The following is an 18,461-nucleotide window of genomic DNA, read 5'->3' as shown; positions in this document are numbered from 1 at the left end:
GTGTTCCATTAGGGATGCATGAAAAATGCGGTCACTATTAGACACACGGATCTTGTGTAAGATACAGAACCACCCGCCTTCCCAGGACCCAGCTCTTACTGGGAAGTGCTGTTAGGTAACATGGAATGAGCATATGCTGGGCAAGGACAGCCAGACGTAGTTGGAAATTTGGATCAACTGGACATCAGAGAAAAAAATGCAAGACAAGAGGAAAAGTACTTTGAGGAAAGGAAGAACAATGAGTGTGGGGCAACTGGCTTTCCATTCACTAGCTCACGCACAGTGTTACCCTACATATGGGTGAAACCAGAGGACAGGTTACCAGTTCATAAGTACAGAGTCGTTTGTATTCTTCTCAGACTAGACTATCAGGTAGCCTATCAACACAAAGAACGGCTGCCTGGACTTTTACTCCTTCCAACTCATATGAAAGTAAAATTTATTTTCAAAGAGGCCTGTAAGAACAGGGATGGGAGAGTTATTTCAAAAATAATGCTCATGATATTTAAAGGATTGGGCATTATATTCAAAAATCAATCCCTACAAAAGTTCTATTGCTGCCCCCCCTCGAAATAAATGTTCCCTTGCAGATATGGTATTTCAGCAAATACACGTGGTCTTGTAATAAAATGAGTCTTGTTGCGAGCCTCTGACATAAACATGTAAATAAGTGAAAAAGAGGTTCCTGTGTCTTATACTTAAATATATTCTAAATGTATGATAATCAACAATATGTGTGTGAGGCATTTAGCACATATTAATCCCAAAACATATTTATGGAGGTTCCTCAAAAAGTTGAAAATGGAGCTACCCTACGACCCAGCAATTGCACTACTGGGTATTTACCCCAAAGATACAAATGTAGTGATCTGAAGGGGTATATACACCCCAATGTTTATAGCAGCAATGTCCACAAAAGCCAAACTATGGAAAGAGCCAAGATGTCCATCAACAGATGAATGGATAAAGAAGATGTGGTGTATATATATATAATGGAATATTATGCAGCCATCAAAAAAAATGAAATCTTGCCATTTGCAATGATGTGGATGGAACTAGAGGGTATTATGCTAAGTGAAGTAAGTCAATCAGGGAAAGACATGTATCATATGATCTCACTGATATGAAGAATTCTTAATCTTAGGAAACAAACTGAGGGTTGCTGGAGTGGTGGGGGGTAGGAGGGATGGGGTGGCTGTGTGATAGACATTGGGGAGGGTATGTGCTATGGTGAGCGCTGTGAATTGTGTAAGACTGTTGAATCACAGACCTGTACCTCTGAAACAAATAATACATTATATGTTAAAAAAAAAAAAAAAAAAAAAGAAGATAGTAAGAAGAGAAAAATGAAGGGGGGGAATTGGAGGGGGAGATGAACCATGAGAGACTACGGACTCTGAGAAACAAACTGAGGGTTCTAGAGGGGAGGGGGTGGGGGAGGGGTTAGCCTGGTGATGGGTATTAAAGAGGGCACGTATTGAATGGAGCACTGGGTGTTATACGCAAACAATGAATCATGGAACACTACATCAAAAACTAATGATGTATGGTGATTAACATAATAAAATAAAATTAAAAAAAACCTGAAGGCATTTGCATGCTGAAAATATGGCATGCAGTTTTCCTTCTCCAGCCTCAAATTCTAAAGACTTTTGAAGCACACACCACAGAGCCAAAATAGCTAGACTCCTCTCAAATTTATACCAAATGATATTCTGTGGTTCTTGCAGACATGAATTTAATCCTCCCTTGATTAAGTTGTGTTTTCTGGGTTGTCTGAACAGAGAATCACTGCAAGCTACTGAATTGCTTACACATTTCATCAACTTCAAAACAATACATGCAATAACACTGATGTCAATAAACCTGTTTCAGACACCTCCCATCCTGTCCATGACCGCTTAGTCCCTTCCCTTTCAATAATTATAAATCTAAGCCTTAGAAATGATAATGAAATTGAACATTCAAAAAAACAACAACAGCACACATTAAAGTTTTCATTGTGCTTTAGAAATGTCTGCCAACCACCTACACATATAGGGTCTCTGTTGATAGTCAAAGCAATGCTTCCAGGGATTATTTTCATGTCCACTCTACAGACAAGGTAACAGAAGTTTAAAGAGTATACCCTAATAGCTAATAAATATATGAAAAGGTGTTCAACCTCATTGGTCATGAGAGAAAGCACTCAGTCTCATTGGAAACCACCATACATTGATCAGAATGACTGAAACTGGAAAGGCTTGACTGTACTGAGTGTTGGTAAGGATGTGGAGAAACTGGAACTCCCATACACGGTTACCAGAGTGTAAATGGGCACATCTGGAGACCTGCTTGGCAGTATCCATTCAAGCTGAATATGAGTGTATGTTATGACCCAAAAATCCTAGTTCCAAGAATATATCCCACGGAAATGTGCTCCAAAGGACTTGTATGAGAACATGTTCATAGCAACATAATAGTCAAAACTGAGTAACACAAATGTCCATCAACAGAAAAGGATAAAGGGTTCTGGCAGAGTCACACAATAGAATACCATACAGCAGTAAGAATGAGTGAACCACTGTTACATAAAATGTGGATGAATCTTACAAATGAAAGTTAAACGGAAGATGGCAAACACAAAAGAGTGTACACTGTATGATCCTATTTATATTAAGCTGAAATTTATATTAAGGCAAAATAAATGGATGACAGTAGAAGTTGGGATAGCTGTGTTACCTTTGGGGAGAGAGCAGGGAAGGAGAAGCATGGGGCAGGAGCTCATTACTGGCTTCTGGGATGCTGGTTGTCTAAGTCTGTTCAGGCTGCTGTAACAAAGTACCATAGACTGAGTGGTAAGACAACAAACATTTATTTTTCACAATTTTAGAGGTCGGAAGTCCAAGATGAAGGCACTGACAGATTCAGTGTCTCATGAGAGCCCATTTCCTGGTAGAGGAATGGCCATCGTCTAGATACATCCTCACATGGAGGAAGGGGTGAAGGAGTTCTCTGGGGTCTCCTTTATAAGGGTATTAATCCCACTCATGAGGCTCCACTTTCATGACATAATTACCTTTCAAAGGCCCTACTTCCTAATACCATTACATTGGGGGTTAGGATTTCAACATATGAATTTAGGGGGGGACGTAAACATTTAGTCCATAACACTGGTCATGTTCTATTTTGTGACCTGGCTGCCAGTTACATGGCTATGTTCACTTTGTGATAACTCATCAAGCTATATACTTTCGATTTGCATACTGTCCTGTATGTAGGTCATACTTCAATAAAAATTTATAAAGAATTTTAAATGACAGTCATATAAAATTATTCCTCCTTTAAATGGGAAATGTATATGTGTATCTCAATTAATGGAATGAACAAGTCTCTGATTAAATGTTCTCACCACAAAAAAGAAATTATAATTACAGAACAGGATGGAAGCTAATGCTATACTGCAACATACAGATGTATCAAATAAACACATTATATACCTCAAACTTACATGATGTTATATGTCAATTACATCTCAATTAAAAAATTTTAATAAAGCTAACCTCCAAATACTAAAAAAAATAAATGAAGCAACACTCCGAGGTAATAAGTAATGTTATTATTTCATTTTATAAAAGAAGAAACTGAGATATATAGAAGTAAAATTACGTGCTCAAGCTCCCACAACCAGTAAGTGGTAAAGATATGACTGGAACCTGGGCAGTCTGGCGCCCGAGCCCCACGAAGAACCCCTTCTTTTTTGAACTAGTACTTGGTGCTTATGCAGCACATTTGTTTCTGGATATTTAAAGAGCTTTGAAAAATACTTTACATTAATTATACCTGCAGCAAAAAATAATAATATTTAAAGAAACAAAAATTTAAAAATAAAGAGTTTTGAAACATGACTGTAAATTGGATCTAAACCAGGAAGCACGAACAGATCAGGTGCGGTGATTTCACAAATGTCAATCACACACTACCGGTTTTTGAAATCAGGCCTTCAGAGGGCAACAGATGTGCTTAACTTTGGCCAACAGGGTGGGGGTGACTATTGAGATTCCTGTCAACTATCTTTTCCTTTTCTTCATTTGTGTAAGATGTTTTACACACTCCAGATGTCATTTGTACTCATTTTCTACACCTTTGGAATTCTAAGTTTAGAATTAGAAATAAAAGCCAAAGCATGATTCAGGAAAACAAAAACTTAAGGATAACACTCTTTGGAGGGCTTTTCCTTTAAGTGTGTTCAAATTCTTTACAGATTACCACAAAAACCCTACTTCTACTTCCTATTTTATGTGATTTTTACTCCTTTTGATTTAAAGAACACTAGTGCTTAGAATTCTGTATGTTAAAAACGACGAAGATCAGATCTATCATACCACCAGCAGAACAAACTCTACTGTCTTTCTCTCATCTCCAGCCCAACTTGAAAATAAGAGAATTATAAAACATTTAATGTGAATTCAGTTTTGTAAGTGAGCTATCTTGAAAAGATTCTTGTTTTAGACAGTTTGGCAGAGGAGCTCTGTTTCATATATATTACAAACAAATAAGGAACCTATTAGTGATAAAGGCATTTGCGTTAGGTCCCAGTGAGTATCAGCATTTGGGCTAATAGTCAAGCAAAATATTTAAGTTTCAGCTCTATGGCTGAAATGGTAGAAATATAGGTTAACCCATAATATTGTTCTTGAATGATGACATTTATAACATTTATTACTTGATCAATAGAATTAGCTCACACACACGATGAACAAGTAGTTGTTACTATCAGTTGATTCAAGTTCAACAAGAGGCCTTTTGCAATTTTGAGTTTCAGTGTTTTCAACTGACTAATCCTTATATCTAACAAGAAAATACCTTTGTAATAATTAGCTTTGGGTTTTTGGGATTCTCTACTTCTGGGCAGCTGAATGGGGTGCTACTTGAAATAATTACTGCTAGAACTACAACCGGTTTTCTTGCAAAATCAAATCAATTCATCTATACTATTTTTAAGCCTCTGTTCTCTGAAATCTGTTAAACAATGCCAGGATTGAAAATACCCATTACATTTCTATGCTTTTTATCTGTCTTTGAAATTTCAAGATTTGGAAAATTTACAGTGAGATGAGCTATGCATTCATTTTCCTGATATAGCATGAGAAAAATAAAATAACTCCCACATATCTTTCTCTACCCAAGATGACAGGCAATCTCAAAAAAGTTTAAATACTCTAAGCATTTGAAAATATTCCATAGGGTAAAGTCAAAATTTTTTAAGAGACTCTTTTTAAAAAAATGGCTCTGCAAGTGATTTTTCCTTCCCTTCCTGTATTTTTACAAAATTAAAATTCCAGATCAGCCGCTAAGAAAAGATATTCCAAAGAAAATGCAATGATTGTCCTGGTAGACTTACTCCCTCGATAGCTCTCTATTATTCTTAGCACTGCATTTCAGTAGACACTAAAAGTTCAGTATTTTATCACAGTTGCCCTGTTCTCTGAATACTTTGTGGTTCAAGCATTTCAAGAGCTGTGTGTTAGTTATATTCATGGTATTTAGAGATTTCAATTGATAGGAAACTCTCTGAGAGGAAAATGATCCTTCCCTTAGTAAATAAGAAGGGGCACCTAGGTGGCTCAGTCAGTTAAGCATCTGCCTTCGGACCAGGTCATGGCCCCAGGGTCCTGGGATTGAGCCCACATCAGGCTCCCTGCTCAGTGGGAACCTCTGCCTCTGCCTCTGCCCCTCTCCCCCAGCTCCTGTTCTCTCTCTATATCTATATCAAAAAAATAAATAAAATCTTAAAAAAAGAAAGTAATAGTAAGAAGAAGGGATAAATAAATTAATAACTAGGAAGACACTGATAATATTCCTACTTAACCAATGAAAACAAGGTACTTATATAAACAGAAAAACCAACTGCAAACACTTTCTTCATGGCTGGGTGACTGGATTTTGGTGACAGTGCTCTTCCTGGATAGCACTGGAGAACTAAAGATTAGCAGCTGATTACACCCTACCATTTATTTTGTGAATCAGAAGGACAAGAGTTAGCAAAAATGTAAGGTGAGCAACCATCTGAGTCATAATGAAAACAGACAAGCATACTACTAATATAAAACAAAATTTTATATACGCGAACCAAAAGACTATTGTTGGTACGCTTATTAATGAGAAGCTTCCATATTAAGTTCAGACCACATTTCTTTAAAAAAAAATCTGATACCATTTTATGATTTTCCTAGTGATGGTTCACATTTCCCATGTCTTCAGATACATTAAGAACCAAGAGCATGTCTCAGATACTCTAACAGTATCAAGATAATGATTCTCAAAGTTTAAAGTCCAATGGTGGTGGTGCACACACTACCTCACAGAATTGTAAAGAGAAATAAATGATATATATCATCAGTTCAAAACATGTGAGTCTTCTCCATGTCATAAACGTCCACCTAAACCATGTTGTCATAGACAAGTGAGTACCTGCGGTCGAAACAGAGCATACGGGTATTGAACTTGAAAAGTATTTACTGGATCCCTACTATGCACTAGCATGGGTGTGGCAGCTATGCGGTAGGCAAGGAGAAAAGAGGTTCATAAAGCAACATTCTATGCTAGCTAGCACACGTTATAAACTATGACAATTAAAAAGCATACAAAAGAATGTGGGGTCATTACTTTCTAGTGATACACAGTTTTATAATCCTTTAATTTTCTTCTGTCTCCAATTGTATAATACTTGCAGCATGGAAGGAATCAGAGATTGAGTCCTCTAAGTCACATAAGAGCTTTAGTGTACATTACTCAAATAATGTTTCATGCCAACCAATGTTTCACCGTCTGGTGCACTCCCCCCTTTTTATTTCCTCCTATCTCTCAGAACTTCAGAAGCACAGCACCTGTAATAAGATCCTGGAGGCACTTATCAGCCTTTCATCTGAAATGAATAACTCATTGTGTACTCCAAGCAGATATAAAAGCAGGATTTGCATCTGCGACTGCAAAGTAAAGGTGTTGGCTTATTACCCCCTTAGCAGCAGGAAAAAGGCAGCTCTTGAGGGTGAAAAATCAGAACATTATGCAATCTCCCTACAAAGACAGAGGTTACCTTAGGATCGGCTGTGAGCAGTTTGAAAGCTTGATATACTTGAGCTTCCTTTACACCACCACCAAGATCCAAAAAGTTGGCTGGCTTCCCACCATTCAGGAAGATGATGTCACAAGTAGCCATGGCAAGTCCAGCACCATTCACTGGGAAATGTAAATGGCACACAAGACAGGATAAATTTAGCAACACGAAAGGGTGAATGAACCATTTCCCTCCCCCATAATGCCAAAGAGAACCCTGTCACTACCAAGTCAATGTCCTGCCTGGAACTGTGTTCCACCAGGTAAATTCATAGACTTTAGGATAAATCAGGAAATGTGCAAAAGAATAAACAAAAAGACCTGGGAATAGGAAGACAGGTTTGTTGAGAAGTTACGTCAATCTGGGAAACAAATAAAAGGGAAAGGTTTCCATAATTAATTAATCTGGGCTAGTAGGAGAAGATGGAGTTTTGGGTTCTGGAAAAATACAGAACTCAAGAGAACCGGGAAAGAGAGAAGGCTACAAGAAGTTATCTGGGTCTATGAATTACATTCTTTTTAATATCCTTTAAAAGATCTGAGTAAAAAATGGAATTTGTTTAATTTTTTGCTTGCTGAGAATATGCTCCTTTGAATGTAGCATCCCTCTGGGGTTGAGCCACAAGGGTCCCAACTTCAGTAGGGCTCCATACTTTTTTACACTCAGTGCAACCATGCATGTTTATAGGTTATGTGGATAAACTCAGAAAACAAATGAATAAATGATAGCATCCAAATAATATTCTTATCCTTCTGTTCCTTCTTCAAATTATTATAAGAAATGTTCACTAGCAACCTGATCATTAAAACTAGAACCAAAATGTGCTAACGTCTTAGGGTGGTTTTTTTTGTTTTGTTTTGTTTTGTTTTTAAGAAAATAAATAAAGAGTTTTAGCACTGCAATTCTTATTTTCCAGAGCTGAGTTTTATTGACCAATTGTACTTTTTTGGCTTCTTATACTTAATTAATATGAAATTACTTTCCTCAGGTTAGATAGAAAGAAAGAAAAAAAAAAAGCAGACCTCCTAAACACAGCAGAAACTCTCAAGGTAAAATATACTTCACTTTTTCTGACCCTTGAATTCCCCAGACAAGCCTATGAACTGTGACTAATTTAATTAAGTCTGGGGCAACTACAATAAAAATGGTTTATATACAATCTTAAAATAATTTGAAATGTGTTAATTGTTGCTTTTGAGGCTGCTAACTTGGTCAAATCATGCATACTCCCATAGAGGCTACAAAGAATCTGTATTTAATTTGTTCTAAACACACCATTATATCATTCTCCTTTCTAAATGCCTACAAATATTGAGAGCGCATTAGCTTATCAAGATCAGAACAATGTGAGTGGTCTAGTACATTACAGTTATTACTCTGATACAAAGCAAGAGCTTTTGGTATCCCTTGTAATTAGATGTCATTTTCTATTGTATGGCTCAGCAGACTACTGGATGAGGTCTGTTCAGTTCTGAATATAATAATCCTGTTGGTTTAATGAGCTACAAATCTTTTTTATTTTAATTCCATTAAGATTAAGACCTCAGTTTCTAGTGCAATGAATTGGCTCCACCAGAAACACAGATGCGTATAAATCTCAGCTCTATAAGCTGCGGACAGTAACAGAAATTGTATTACCTCTACAGACCCATTCTTATCTCAGCTGAATAAGCCATTTTCACAAATTTAGATGAGTATGATAAAATCAATTGTTTTATTAATAAACTGGATAATGGATTAAACATTTTATCATTTGGTTATCATAAAAGCTGAAACTGGAGTATAATGATTCAAGTGTATGTTCTCTTCTACTTCCTCTGAGAAATTTTATCTTAAAACCAAATTTCAGAATAGTTCCTAGCATATTAACACAGACTGGAGTAGCAAAGATTTTGATTTTTATTAAGCAAAATTTAACCAAGATGCTTTAAAATAGTATTTTTCAGCTGGGGTGATTTTGGCTACCAGAAGATACTTGCCAGTGTTTGGCAACATCTTTGGTTATCAAAATGGGGGGGGTCCCCAGTGGCACCTGAAGACCAGGGACAATGCTAAATATCTGACAATGTATAGGACAGCCCCCCAGAGCAAAGAATTATTCCACCCAAAATGTTAATAATGACAGACTTCAGAAACCCTGCTTTAAGCCAGTGACCACTGAGCAAAATCAACTTTGGGAAGAAACTTGGAATTGTTTCCCAAGACTTTTGGGCTACAAAAACTCCTATTTTTACTGGCTACCAGGAAATACCATTCAGAAAGGTTCAGAAATCAGTAGTTCCTAAATTCTGCAAAAACCCACAAATCATGCTTTTGATAAAACTATGTTCTTACCAAAGCAGGCAATGTTCCCATCCAGTCCTATATATTTTAGATCATATTTGGCAGCTTCGTTTTCAATGGGCTCATTCTCTGATTTGTCGTCCATAGCAAATATGTCCTTTTGTCGGAATTCTGCATTGTCATCAAAGTTTATCTTTGCATCAAAACAGACAACTAAATAAAGAAAAAAAGGCACACACATGAATATCTCTTAAGGATCTATAAATTAGTTCCCCAGGGTGGCAGGCACAGAAGAAAGAAAAATAAAATACTGTCATTTTTTTTTCTCATGATAGGGGCAGGAGAAACTGTTACGGCTTTCTTGATCTTAAACTTGAGGGGTACAAAGACAAATATGGTGGCATAGTCCCTGTTCTCAAGGGACTTACATCCTAATAAAGAGCACAGAAATTTACACCTGTTGGTCTCTGTTTAATAAAATAACAATATAAACTGTGGTCACCCATTAAAAGTTATAGACTGCCACATCTACATACAGCTTTGATTTGCCATTTTTATTACATTTCTTATTTTTAGTATATAACCACTGATCATCACCTTTACCTTTGATGCAAAGAGAAACTAGATTATAATGTTTAATCCCACTGTCCTCCTTTGTCCTTCTGATGCTGCAAAGTGAAATTTTTATTTAATCAGTATCCTTGCTAATATTTCTGAAAGATTTAGTGCAAAGAACACTGGGTTAGAATCATTAGTTTTTTATTTGATCCTTAACTAACTCTGTAACTTGATAAAAAAAATTAACCTACTTCCTCCTAGGGCCTCAGTTTTCTTATTTGGAAAATGGAAATAACAATCCCTAAACTGCTCATATACTTACTTTGGGGTCTGCTCAAACTAGGACCATCATCCTGATGTGTGCACGATATGACTCTTTTGATTCAGGTTATAAAACACTAAGAGACCGAGACAAATCAGATATGATGGGAGGTAGCCAGGCATTACCAGCACTACTGTCTCTACTCTCTGGTACAGGTAGAAATCTCCAACTCTTTCAATGACCAAAAGCCCTGGACACAGTTGAAACCCACTGGGTGATATGGATGGACCATGGAAAGAGCATTTTCCTTGATTTACAGGATATCTTCTATATGAATTCTCAGGGAGAGCCTGCAGTGAGGAGGGGTGACATGCAGGTTTCTGAGATCTGACCCATTTTATTATATCCCTTTGGGTAGAAATTAGTTGTCTATGATGACATTCCATTCTAACCTTCTTTTACTTTACTTCAGATATTGACAGGCAGGGATCTTTGACTTCGACTTTAGAGAAATTACCCATTCTCCTCCAGCATTGCTGAGGAGGAGCTACTTCTTCAAAGGGAAACAACCTGGAATAATTCATTCAAAAGTAATGACCATGATCTGCTCATCCCATTTTCTTACAATGACAAAATATTGTTACATTACAACATCCTAGAGTTACAGACCCTACATAGAGGCTTTACACAAGGGTCTCTCTACCACAAAAATCAAGCACTTTGATACAAATCTATGCAGAACTGGCATTTTAACATCTAAGAATACTTGGCATACATAAAAGCCTAAACCGCAAATTATTTAAAGTAGCACTGACTGACAAGAGAGAATCTTATATAGAAGTTAATGTCTGCCAGAGTCCTTAGTCTTGCCACAAAATGTCCAACCACTTTACCCACACACTGTGAATACATGGAGCAAATGAGTAATTACTGTCCAGAATACTGCAATCTTAATGATGGAATCCTACAATTACCAAAGGAATTGGCCAACGTTCTCTGCTTGCTACAATGGCATTTTGTCAGCAGTTAATGACTGGTATAATAATCAATAGGAAAGCAACTTCATTCTTGGCTTTCCACTAGGCTTATAAATAAATTTTAATTAATTTATTAGTAATTTTAGCTCCTCCATTACTCATTGACAAGACTGCGTGTAACCGACACCTTCAAAATGAATGGGCAAAGGCTATCAAACTGACTTCCTGACTGAAGAGTTTCAAATAAAAGAATTCTTGGTCAAGATCAATAAACTAGTAAATCAAAATAGGTCCAGGCTGATCTTTGCCCCTTACAACGACTACAGTTCCAAGCTACTTGAGAGAACATAATTAATGTATATGGATGCAAAGTTCAGAAGGCAGCTCCACCTCCCCTCCGCAAAGCCAGATTTTCAAAAGATGCTTTTTACTGCAGTATGATGTATATGCCAAGGACAGAAATGAGTTCACTATTTGGGGACCACCCTGAGAAAACTAAGAGTTAAACCAGAGCTTGAAGACGGTGACTGTGGGATAAAAGGGGTACGGAGCACAGGGAGAATAAAACACTTGAAGCAAGTACAGGGGCTCTTTTAGACACATATTTGTTATGCCTGCTTAATATTTTAAAGGGAGTCCCAAACATACAAAGTGCTTTCTTGCCCCACTATCTCAGTTTATAATGCTGTATTGCCTGGATGTTTTTCCTTCAACTTCACCACACCTGGGTATGAATTACAGCTTGGACACTTCAGAGCCAGGTAGCCATCATTACCTCTCTTAAGCCCAGTGGCCTTGTTTATAAAATGGAAACCAGAGTATTTTCTACTGCATGGCGTTGGTGCAAGCAGGGACTGCATGCCAAGCACTCAGTAACACAGACAGCCCACACTCACTGGCTATTATACCACCGCCACACTCCACCTGCCCAGTTCTTTCTTACACTCACCTTCCCAATGTCAGCCCAGGCTATAGGATTCTCCTATTCTAAAAATGACCTGTCCTTGGCCCCGTTCCCTTATAATCCTAGCCTTCTGTTTACAGTGAATCTAAACTAATGCCTACTGGAGTTTACAGACGTACAGGTTACCTACGATTTTCAGTGAAACGCCATATTCAGAATACTTAAGAATTTCCCACAGGAAGGATTTTAGTGGTTGGCATTTCAGGCTGTGTGACTGATGGAGAAGGAGATTTTAGCCTAAAGGTTGAGAGTGGAAGAGATGCCTTTGATGACCCTCAAATCACACCATACCTTTCCATAAGGCCAGGGTGGCTAAAGATTGATATAAAACAGCCCCAAATGAGAATCTCAGTCAGACGGTGGCAAAGGATAGCCCTTGGGACAGCTTGCTGCCTGTTTCTGTAAGTACGGTTGGACTGGAATACAACCACACCCATTCATTTACATATTTCTACAGCTGGGTCCCAGGACAATAGCAGAGATGACTCCTTATAATAGAGACTATACGGTCCTTCATAGAAAAAGGCTGCCTATCCCTACTAAGTCACACTTCTCATGTTGCAATAGCCACAGGTATCATACTTATTTACCGTGAAAGAGAAACTTAGGAAAGTGCATCTAATGGCATGAAAACAAAAAGGCATAAGGGACAAAATAAACAAAACCTGGATTAATCCTTGAATATCAATGGACTCTCATATGCTTATTTCCCCCTGTAAGACCTATCCAAGTACAATTATAGAATGAGTGTGTTAAAAATGGATTGATGGCTATGTCAACAGTGGGGCAATAAAATAAACTTGCTTGCTCAAACCTTAGCTTTTTCATTTATTAAAACAACAAACTACTCTAAAATGTATTTTTCGAGGTACTGAACTTGGTTCAGACATAAGATATTCAGTGTCACATTAATGAAACCTCAACTCTATAGAAAATTCGTCTTGTACAAAGGCCATTCTGTGTACAAAGTGGGCGAAAAACATACCTATTAATATTTATAAAACAATTTTCACCATCAAAAGCACATTGTTACATGCTTGATAGATTATACAAATGAATTTTCCTTCTGAACAAATATCAAAGAAAGCTGCAGTACTTATATTCATAGGGAGTTTTGTTTTTTTGTTTAGTGGTGTGAGATTCTGTGAGCTGCTAATTCACCAACTTAGATGAAGAGCCTGACTGGCAGTTAGCAGCCTCTGACCTTAGAGTTTTAACAGAAGAATGTGCTACAGATTAAACAAAAGAACAACACATTTCAGAGGGGAGACTCACACATAAAAGAAACATAAAAACAGCAGGAAATAAGATTGTCATAATTAGTTTGAAAAATAATCTGTCTTCAAGCAACGTACTGCATTTGATTTGTGATAAACAACCATAATACGCTACTGAAATGCACCTTGCTGAGATGGCCTTAAAATGCTGATACTTTCAAATTAGTCCCACTTTCCATTAAATATTGATGTTCCAAGAGTTGTATACTTTTTAGAACTTTTCTTGAGTTGCTGCGAAAAGAGAAAATAGATACGAGGCAGGAGGGGGATTCGGGTGAAGGTAGAGAACTGAAAATGTTCTTGAAAATAGAGTCTTGTGTATAAAGAGAGAAACAGAGAGAAACACCCACCAACAACATGGGCACTTGCTAACTCGAAGCAACAGGGTGGCTATTTAGGGAAATTAATCTGAAGCAAGAAAGGGATCTGATGTGCGAGTTAACTTTGGATCACTCAGCCTTAGTTCTCATGGAATCTTGGCCAGGTAGTGACTTAGTTTTAAATTGGGTTTCACTCCGATAGCTTGGTGAATGGATTTGGGCTCCAACTGTCGAAAATGCCTTAGAGCAGGAATTCTTCATCTTGGGACTACTGGTAAGTTAGGTGAGATCATTACCTATTGGGGGTGGGGGGTGTACTGTGTACTACAGGATGTTTAACAACATCCCCAGCCTCCACCCACAAGAGGCAAGCGGCACCCTGAACTCCCAGTTGTGATAAACAAAAATGGATGTTAATGAGACTCATTGTAGTGATCACATACAATCATTGTGTTACATACCTAACACTAATATAATGTTGTATGTCATTTATATCTCAATTAAAATATGTCTCTAGACATTGACAAACATCCCCCGGGGGACAATATGCCTACCCTCCTCATTGAGAAACATTAGAGACACCAAAGAAAGGAGTCTGTGTTCAGGTAGATCTGGCTAAAAGTGGGAAGAAATGAAATAGAACATAAAACCTCACAGCGGCTTGTAAAACAGATGAATGAATGGATAGGTAGATAAATAAATAATGATAAAGAAAACCCTGTTTTTTAATTAAAGTTTTTTTATTTATATAAGTAATCTCTGCACCCTGTGTGGGACTCAAACTCATGACCCTGACTGAGATCAAGAGTTGCATGCTCTTCTGGCTGAGCTAGCCAGCACCCCAGGAAAACCTTGCTTCTAACTTGGCCACATATTTTTTTTTAAGATTTTATTTATTTATTTGACAGAGAGAAAGAGAGAGAGCACAAGCAGCAGGACAGGGAGAAGCAGGCTCCCCGCTGAGCAGGGAGAACTTGACCACATGCTTAATGAATTAATCCTGGCACTACAACTGGACAAGCAAGGAAAAGAGTTAATTTCTCCTCGACTATTTAATTAACAGCTTACTTTCATTTCAATAAAATTTAGGCCATTCTAGTAGACATGTGACTCCATCCATTTTCCATTGAGAAAATGCCTTTCTCCTACACATGTGGTTCCAGCTCAGTGACTGGTCTAGATATGGATATGGGACCCAAGTAGGGCCAATCAGAATCATTTGAAAAGATTGCTGTGGTTGCTGAAGGAGAATGATGAAAAGTGGGAGCCATGTTGGTTGCCCCTCCAGAGAGCCTGGCCGACAAAGGAGCCAATTTGGAGGCAACTGGGCTGGAAGATCAGAGAATCCCTTGTTCCCTTCATGCCCTAAACCAGACCACTCCCTGTTATATGAGGAAAATAAGTATCCTTCCCTGACCTGGAAGCTTCTTAACAAAAACTAGACTGATGTAGGTTTCTGTCCCTTACAACCATTATAATTCTAACAGTCACTAAACTACATTACAGTCAATAGTGCCAAATTATATTCTTTGAATCAATTTTTTTTTTTTCGGTCAGATCTGCTACACATGTACCAATTTTATTGAATTAACTTTTCTTTTCATTGATTTTCTCTATTGTTTTTCCATTTTTTTAAATTATGTTATGTTAATCACCATACATTACATCATTAGTTTTTGATGTAGTGTTCCATGATTCATTGTTTGCATATAACACCCAGTGCTCCATGCAGTACGTGCCCTCTTTAATACCCATCACCAGGCTAACCCATCCTCCCACCCCCCTCCCCTCTAGAACCCTCAGTTTGTTTCTCAGAGTCCACAGTCTCTCATGGTTCGTCTCCCCCTCCGATTTCCCCCCTTCATTTTCCCTTCCTGCTATCTTCTTCTTCTTCTTCTTTTTTTTTTTTTAACATATAATGTATTACTTGTTTCAGAGGTACAGGTCTGTGATTCAACAGTCTTACACAATTCACAGCGCTCACCATAGAATCAAATTACTAATCACATTGGAAAAAATAATTCTTGGATTCCAGTTCTTTTGCCACATTAAAAATTTCCCATAGGTGATCTAACAGCATAGATATTATCAAGATCATTGCTCTTTATTCAACCAGGTATCATCTGTTGTGCAAATATATGACCAATCACCTGGATTTTAAAAAAGTGTTCCTCATAACCAATGGAAGATAGAAGAAACTCTCTTACAAAGAAGCTTTGCAATAGATAAGTTTAAAGTAAAAATGTTTGGTGTGATGCCAAGCTCCTTAAACTTCTAAATTAAGAGTCATTAAATCACAATTTTAATGTGAAACGTTATATGCTCTGCTATTACTGATCTAAATGGAAAAAATTATATATTCACATTATAAATATTAAGATTATTAATATTGCTAGGATATAAATGACTTTTTTTACAGCTCCTAAATAAAAGATTGCTTTAGGGGATTGTGACAATGATGAAGATCAATTTATACATTTGGTCATTAATCACCGTTTCCTAATTGGGTTTAATTTGACTACTGCTCATTAGAGTTATAAACCAACACGCTCATTTAATTGTGATTATAATTCAATAGCTGAACTTTTATGGTACGATGAACAAATTAATAGCTAAAGATAATTTTGCTTTTAAAAATATCACATTTAAGACTTATGCCTTAATCAACTATATACACGGAATGTATTTTATGATGATTCCTTCAAAAAAGCTCAAGAATTTTCTTTTCTCTTGATAATTAAAAAGAAAACTTCTGATTTCATGAGGTTTTACAAATACATTCTAGGAAAAGTTTCTTGCACCCTTACTCCCTGCATCAGACTGCAATCTGTGACTGACAACTTACCAAAGGTTTGAATGAAAGTAGTATTACAGCCTGACTTTTATCCAATTCCTTGGCTGAATTTCCATTTTTTTTTAAATATGAAATAACCAGGTTGCTTATGCATACTAATTTGAAAAGCAAGCCATCACCTTGAAGAACTTATACTCAACTTCCCTCTCTTTTGTTTCTTGGATTTAATTAACAGCAACGCAATGCAGCATGAATTTTGACTAATTTCCACTAAGCCGGAGACTATGTATAGATCACTCTGATAAAAGTAAATTAATAGTTTAAGAGAAAAAAGGTAAAAAAGAAAGCAGTCTGGCATACCAAAATCAACACACATGCCATACTAAGAAAGACACAGGTTCAAATCTCAGCTCCAGTAACGGGCTGCTTATGGAGGAGTCACATTAATTTTCAATCCTCTATAAAATAGGGATAATAACTCTGTACTTTTCAGGATTGCTATAAGTAATAAAAAGGAATATATGTAAAGGCTTATCACAGTATGTGTCATATGAGTTCAAAACTGTTTGTTTTCTTCCACTTCACTTCTTCTCTATATAAAATACTAATGATTTCATAGTCAAACAGAAGTTTTTAAATATTTATGAATAAAAGGTAGTTTGCTTACAAATAACCTATCACAGATCTTTATCTGGTGGTCACTTGTGCAAACCATGAAATATATTATTTTCAATGGCTTCCTAAACATTACTATTTGTCTATCCTAACCTGAAATTTTAAAAAAACAAAAAAGAAAAAAATGGACAAAAAGATGAAATCCATACCTTTACTGACTATTCTCTTTTTTCTAGCTATCATTTAACTTTTTAAAAAAAATTAATATTTATTTATTCATTTGAGAGAGAGAGAGCACAAGAGCGAGTGAGAGCACCAGAAGTGAGAGGGGAAGCAGACTCCCCGCTGAGTAAGGAGCCTGATGTGCGGCTCCATCCCAGGCCCCTGAGATCAAGACCTGAGCTAAAGGCAGACCCTTAACCGACTGAGCCACCCAGGTGCCCCTAATTTAACTTTTTTTAAATGAAAATGGAGAATTTATTAGAATACAGGGGCCTCCACCAGAAATGCCACAAGACTCATGGAAGGAGATCAGGACTGTCTTTCATTAGTTCAAGTGCAGTTGGTGACAATTATAATTTTAAACAAAGCCTTAATTTTTGTACGAAGTTTTACTTTCTGTTATTTTTTATGTTTTACTTTCAATATCCATTATCTTGTTTGATTTTCAGAAGGATAAAAAATAATAAAATAATAATAGCTAATGCTTTTGTACCTCTTACCATATGCCAAGCCTTGTTCTAGGAACATTAATTATCCTCATAACAACCTTCTAAGGTAGGTACTATTATTATTGTCCCCACTTTGATGTAGTGTTACATCCATTTTGTACTTAAAAAAAAAAATTCCAGTATAGTTAACATACAGTGTTAGTTTCAGGTGTACAATACAGTGACTCAACAGTTGTATACATTACTCAGTGCTCATCACAATGAGCGGACTCTCAATGCCCTTCACCTATTTCATATACCACCCCCCCACACACACACATACACCTACCTCCCCTCTGGCAACCACCAGTTTGTTCTCTGTATTTAAGAGTCTGTTTTGTTTGTCTCCTTTTTGTTGTTGTTTGTTTTCTTTCTTAAATTCCACATGAGTGAAATCATGATATTTGTCTTTCTCAGTCTGACTTATTTCACGTAGCATTATACTCTCTAGATCCATCCATGTTGTTACAAATGGCAAGATTTCATTCATTTTTATGACTGAGTCATATTTCACACTGTGTGTGTGTGTGTATGTGTGTGTGTATGTGTGTACACACCACTTCTTTATCCGCTCTTCTATGGATGGGCACTTGAGTTGCTTC

At 37.0% G+C, this 18,461-nt stretch overlaps 1 protein-coding gene across 1 annotated transcript in view; it reads right to left on the bottom strand.

Annotated features, from left to right (window-relative positions):
* The window catches only part of SUCLG2 (succinate-CoA ligase GDP-forming subunit beta), a 255,141-nt gene that overhangs the window by 92,276 nt on the left and 144,404 nt on the right, over positions 1-18,461 (bottom strand). Inside the window, exons 8-9 of the mRNA XM_036068021.2 lie at positions 9,434-9,595; positions 7,079-7,221 (exon numbers count right to left, since the gene is read on the bottom strand). Coding sequence (XP_035923914.2) covers positions 7,079-7,221; positions 9,434-9,595 — 305 coding nt within the window. The remainder of the gene's footprint in view (positions 1-7,078; positions 7,222-9,433; positions 9,596-18,461) is intronic.

This window comes from Halichoerus grypus, chromosome 1, assembly GCF_964656455.1.
Source record: "Halichoerus grypus chromosome 1, mHalGry1.hap1.1, whole genome shotgun sequence".
In the NCBI taxonomy this organism is placed as follows: Eukaryota; Metazoa; Chordata; class Mammalia; order Carnivora; family Phocidae; genus Halichoerus; species Halichoerus grypus.
The sequence above is the reverse complement of the archived record's forward strand: the minus strand, read 5'-3'. Positions and strand labels throughout refer to the sequence as shown.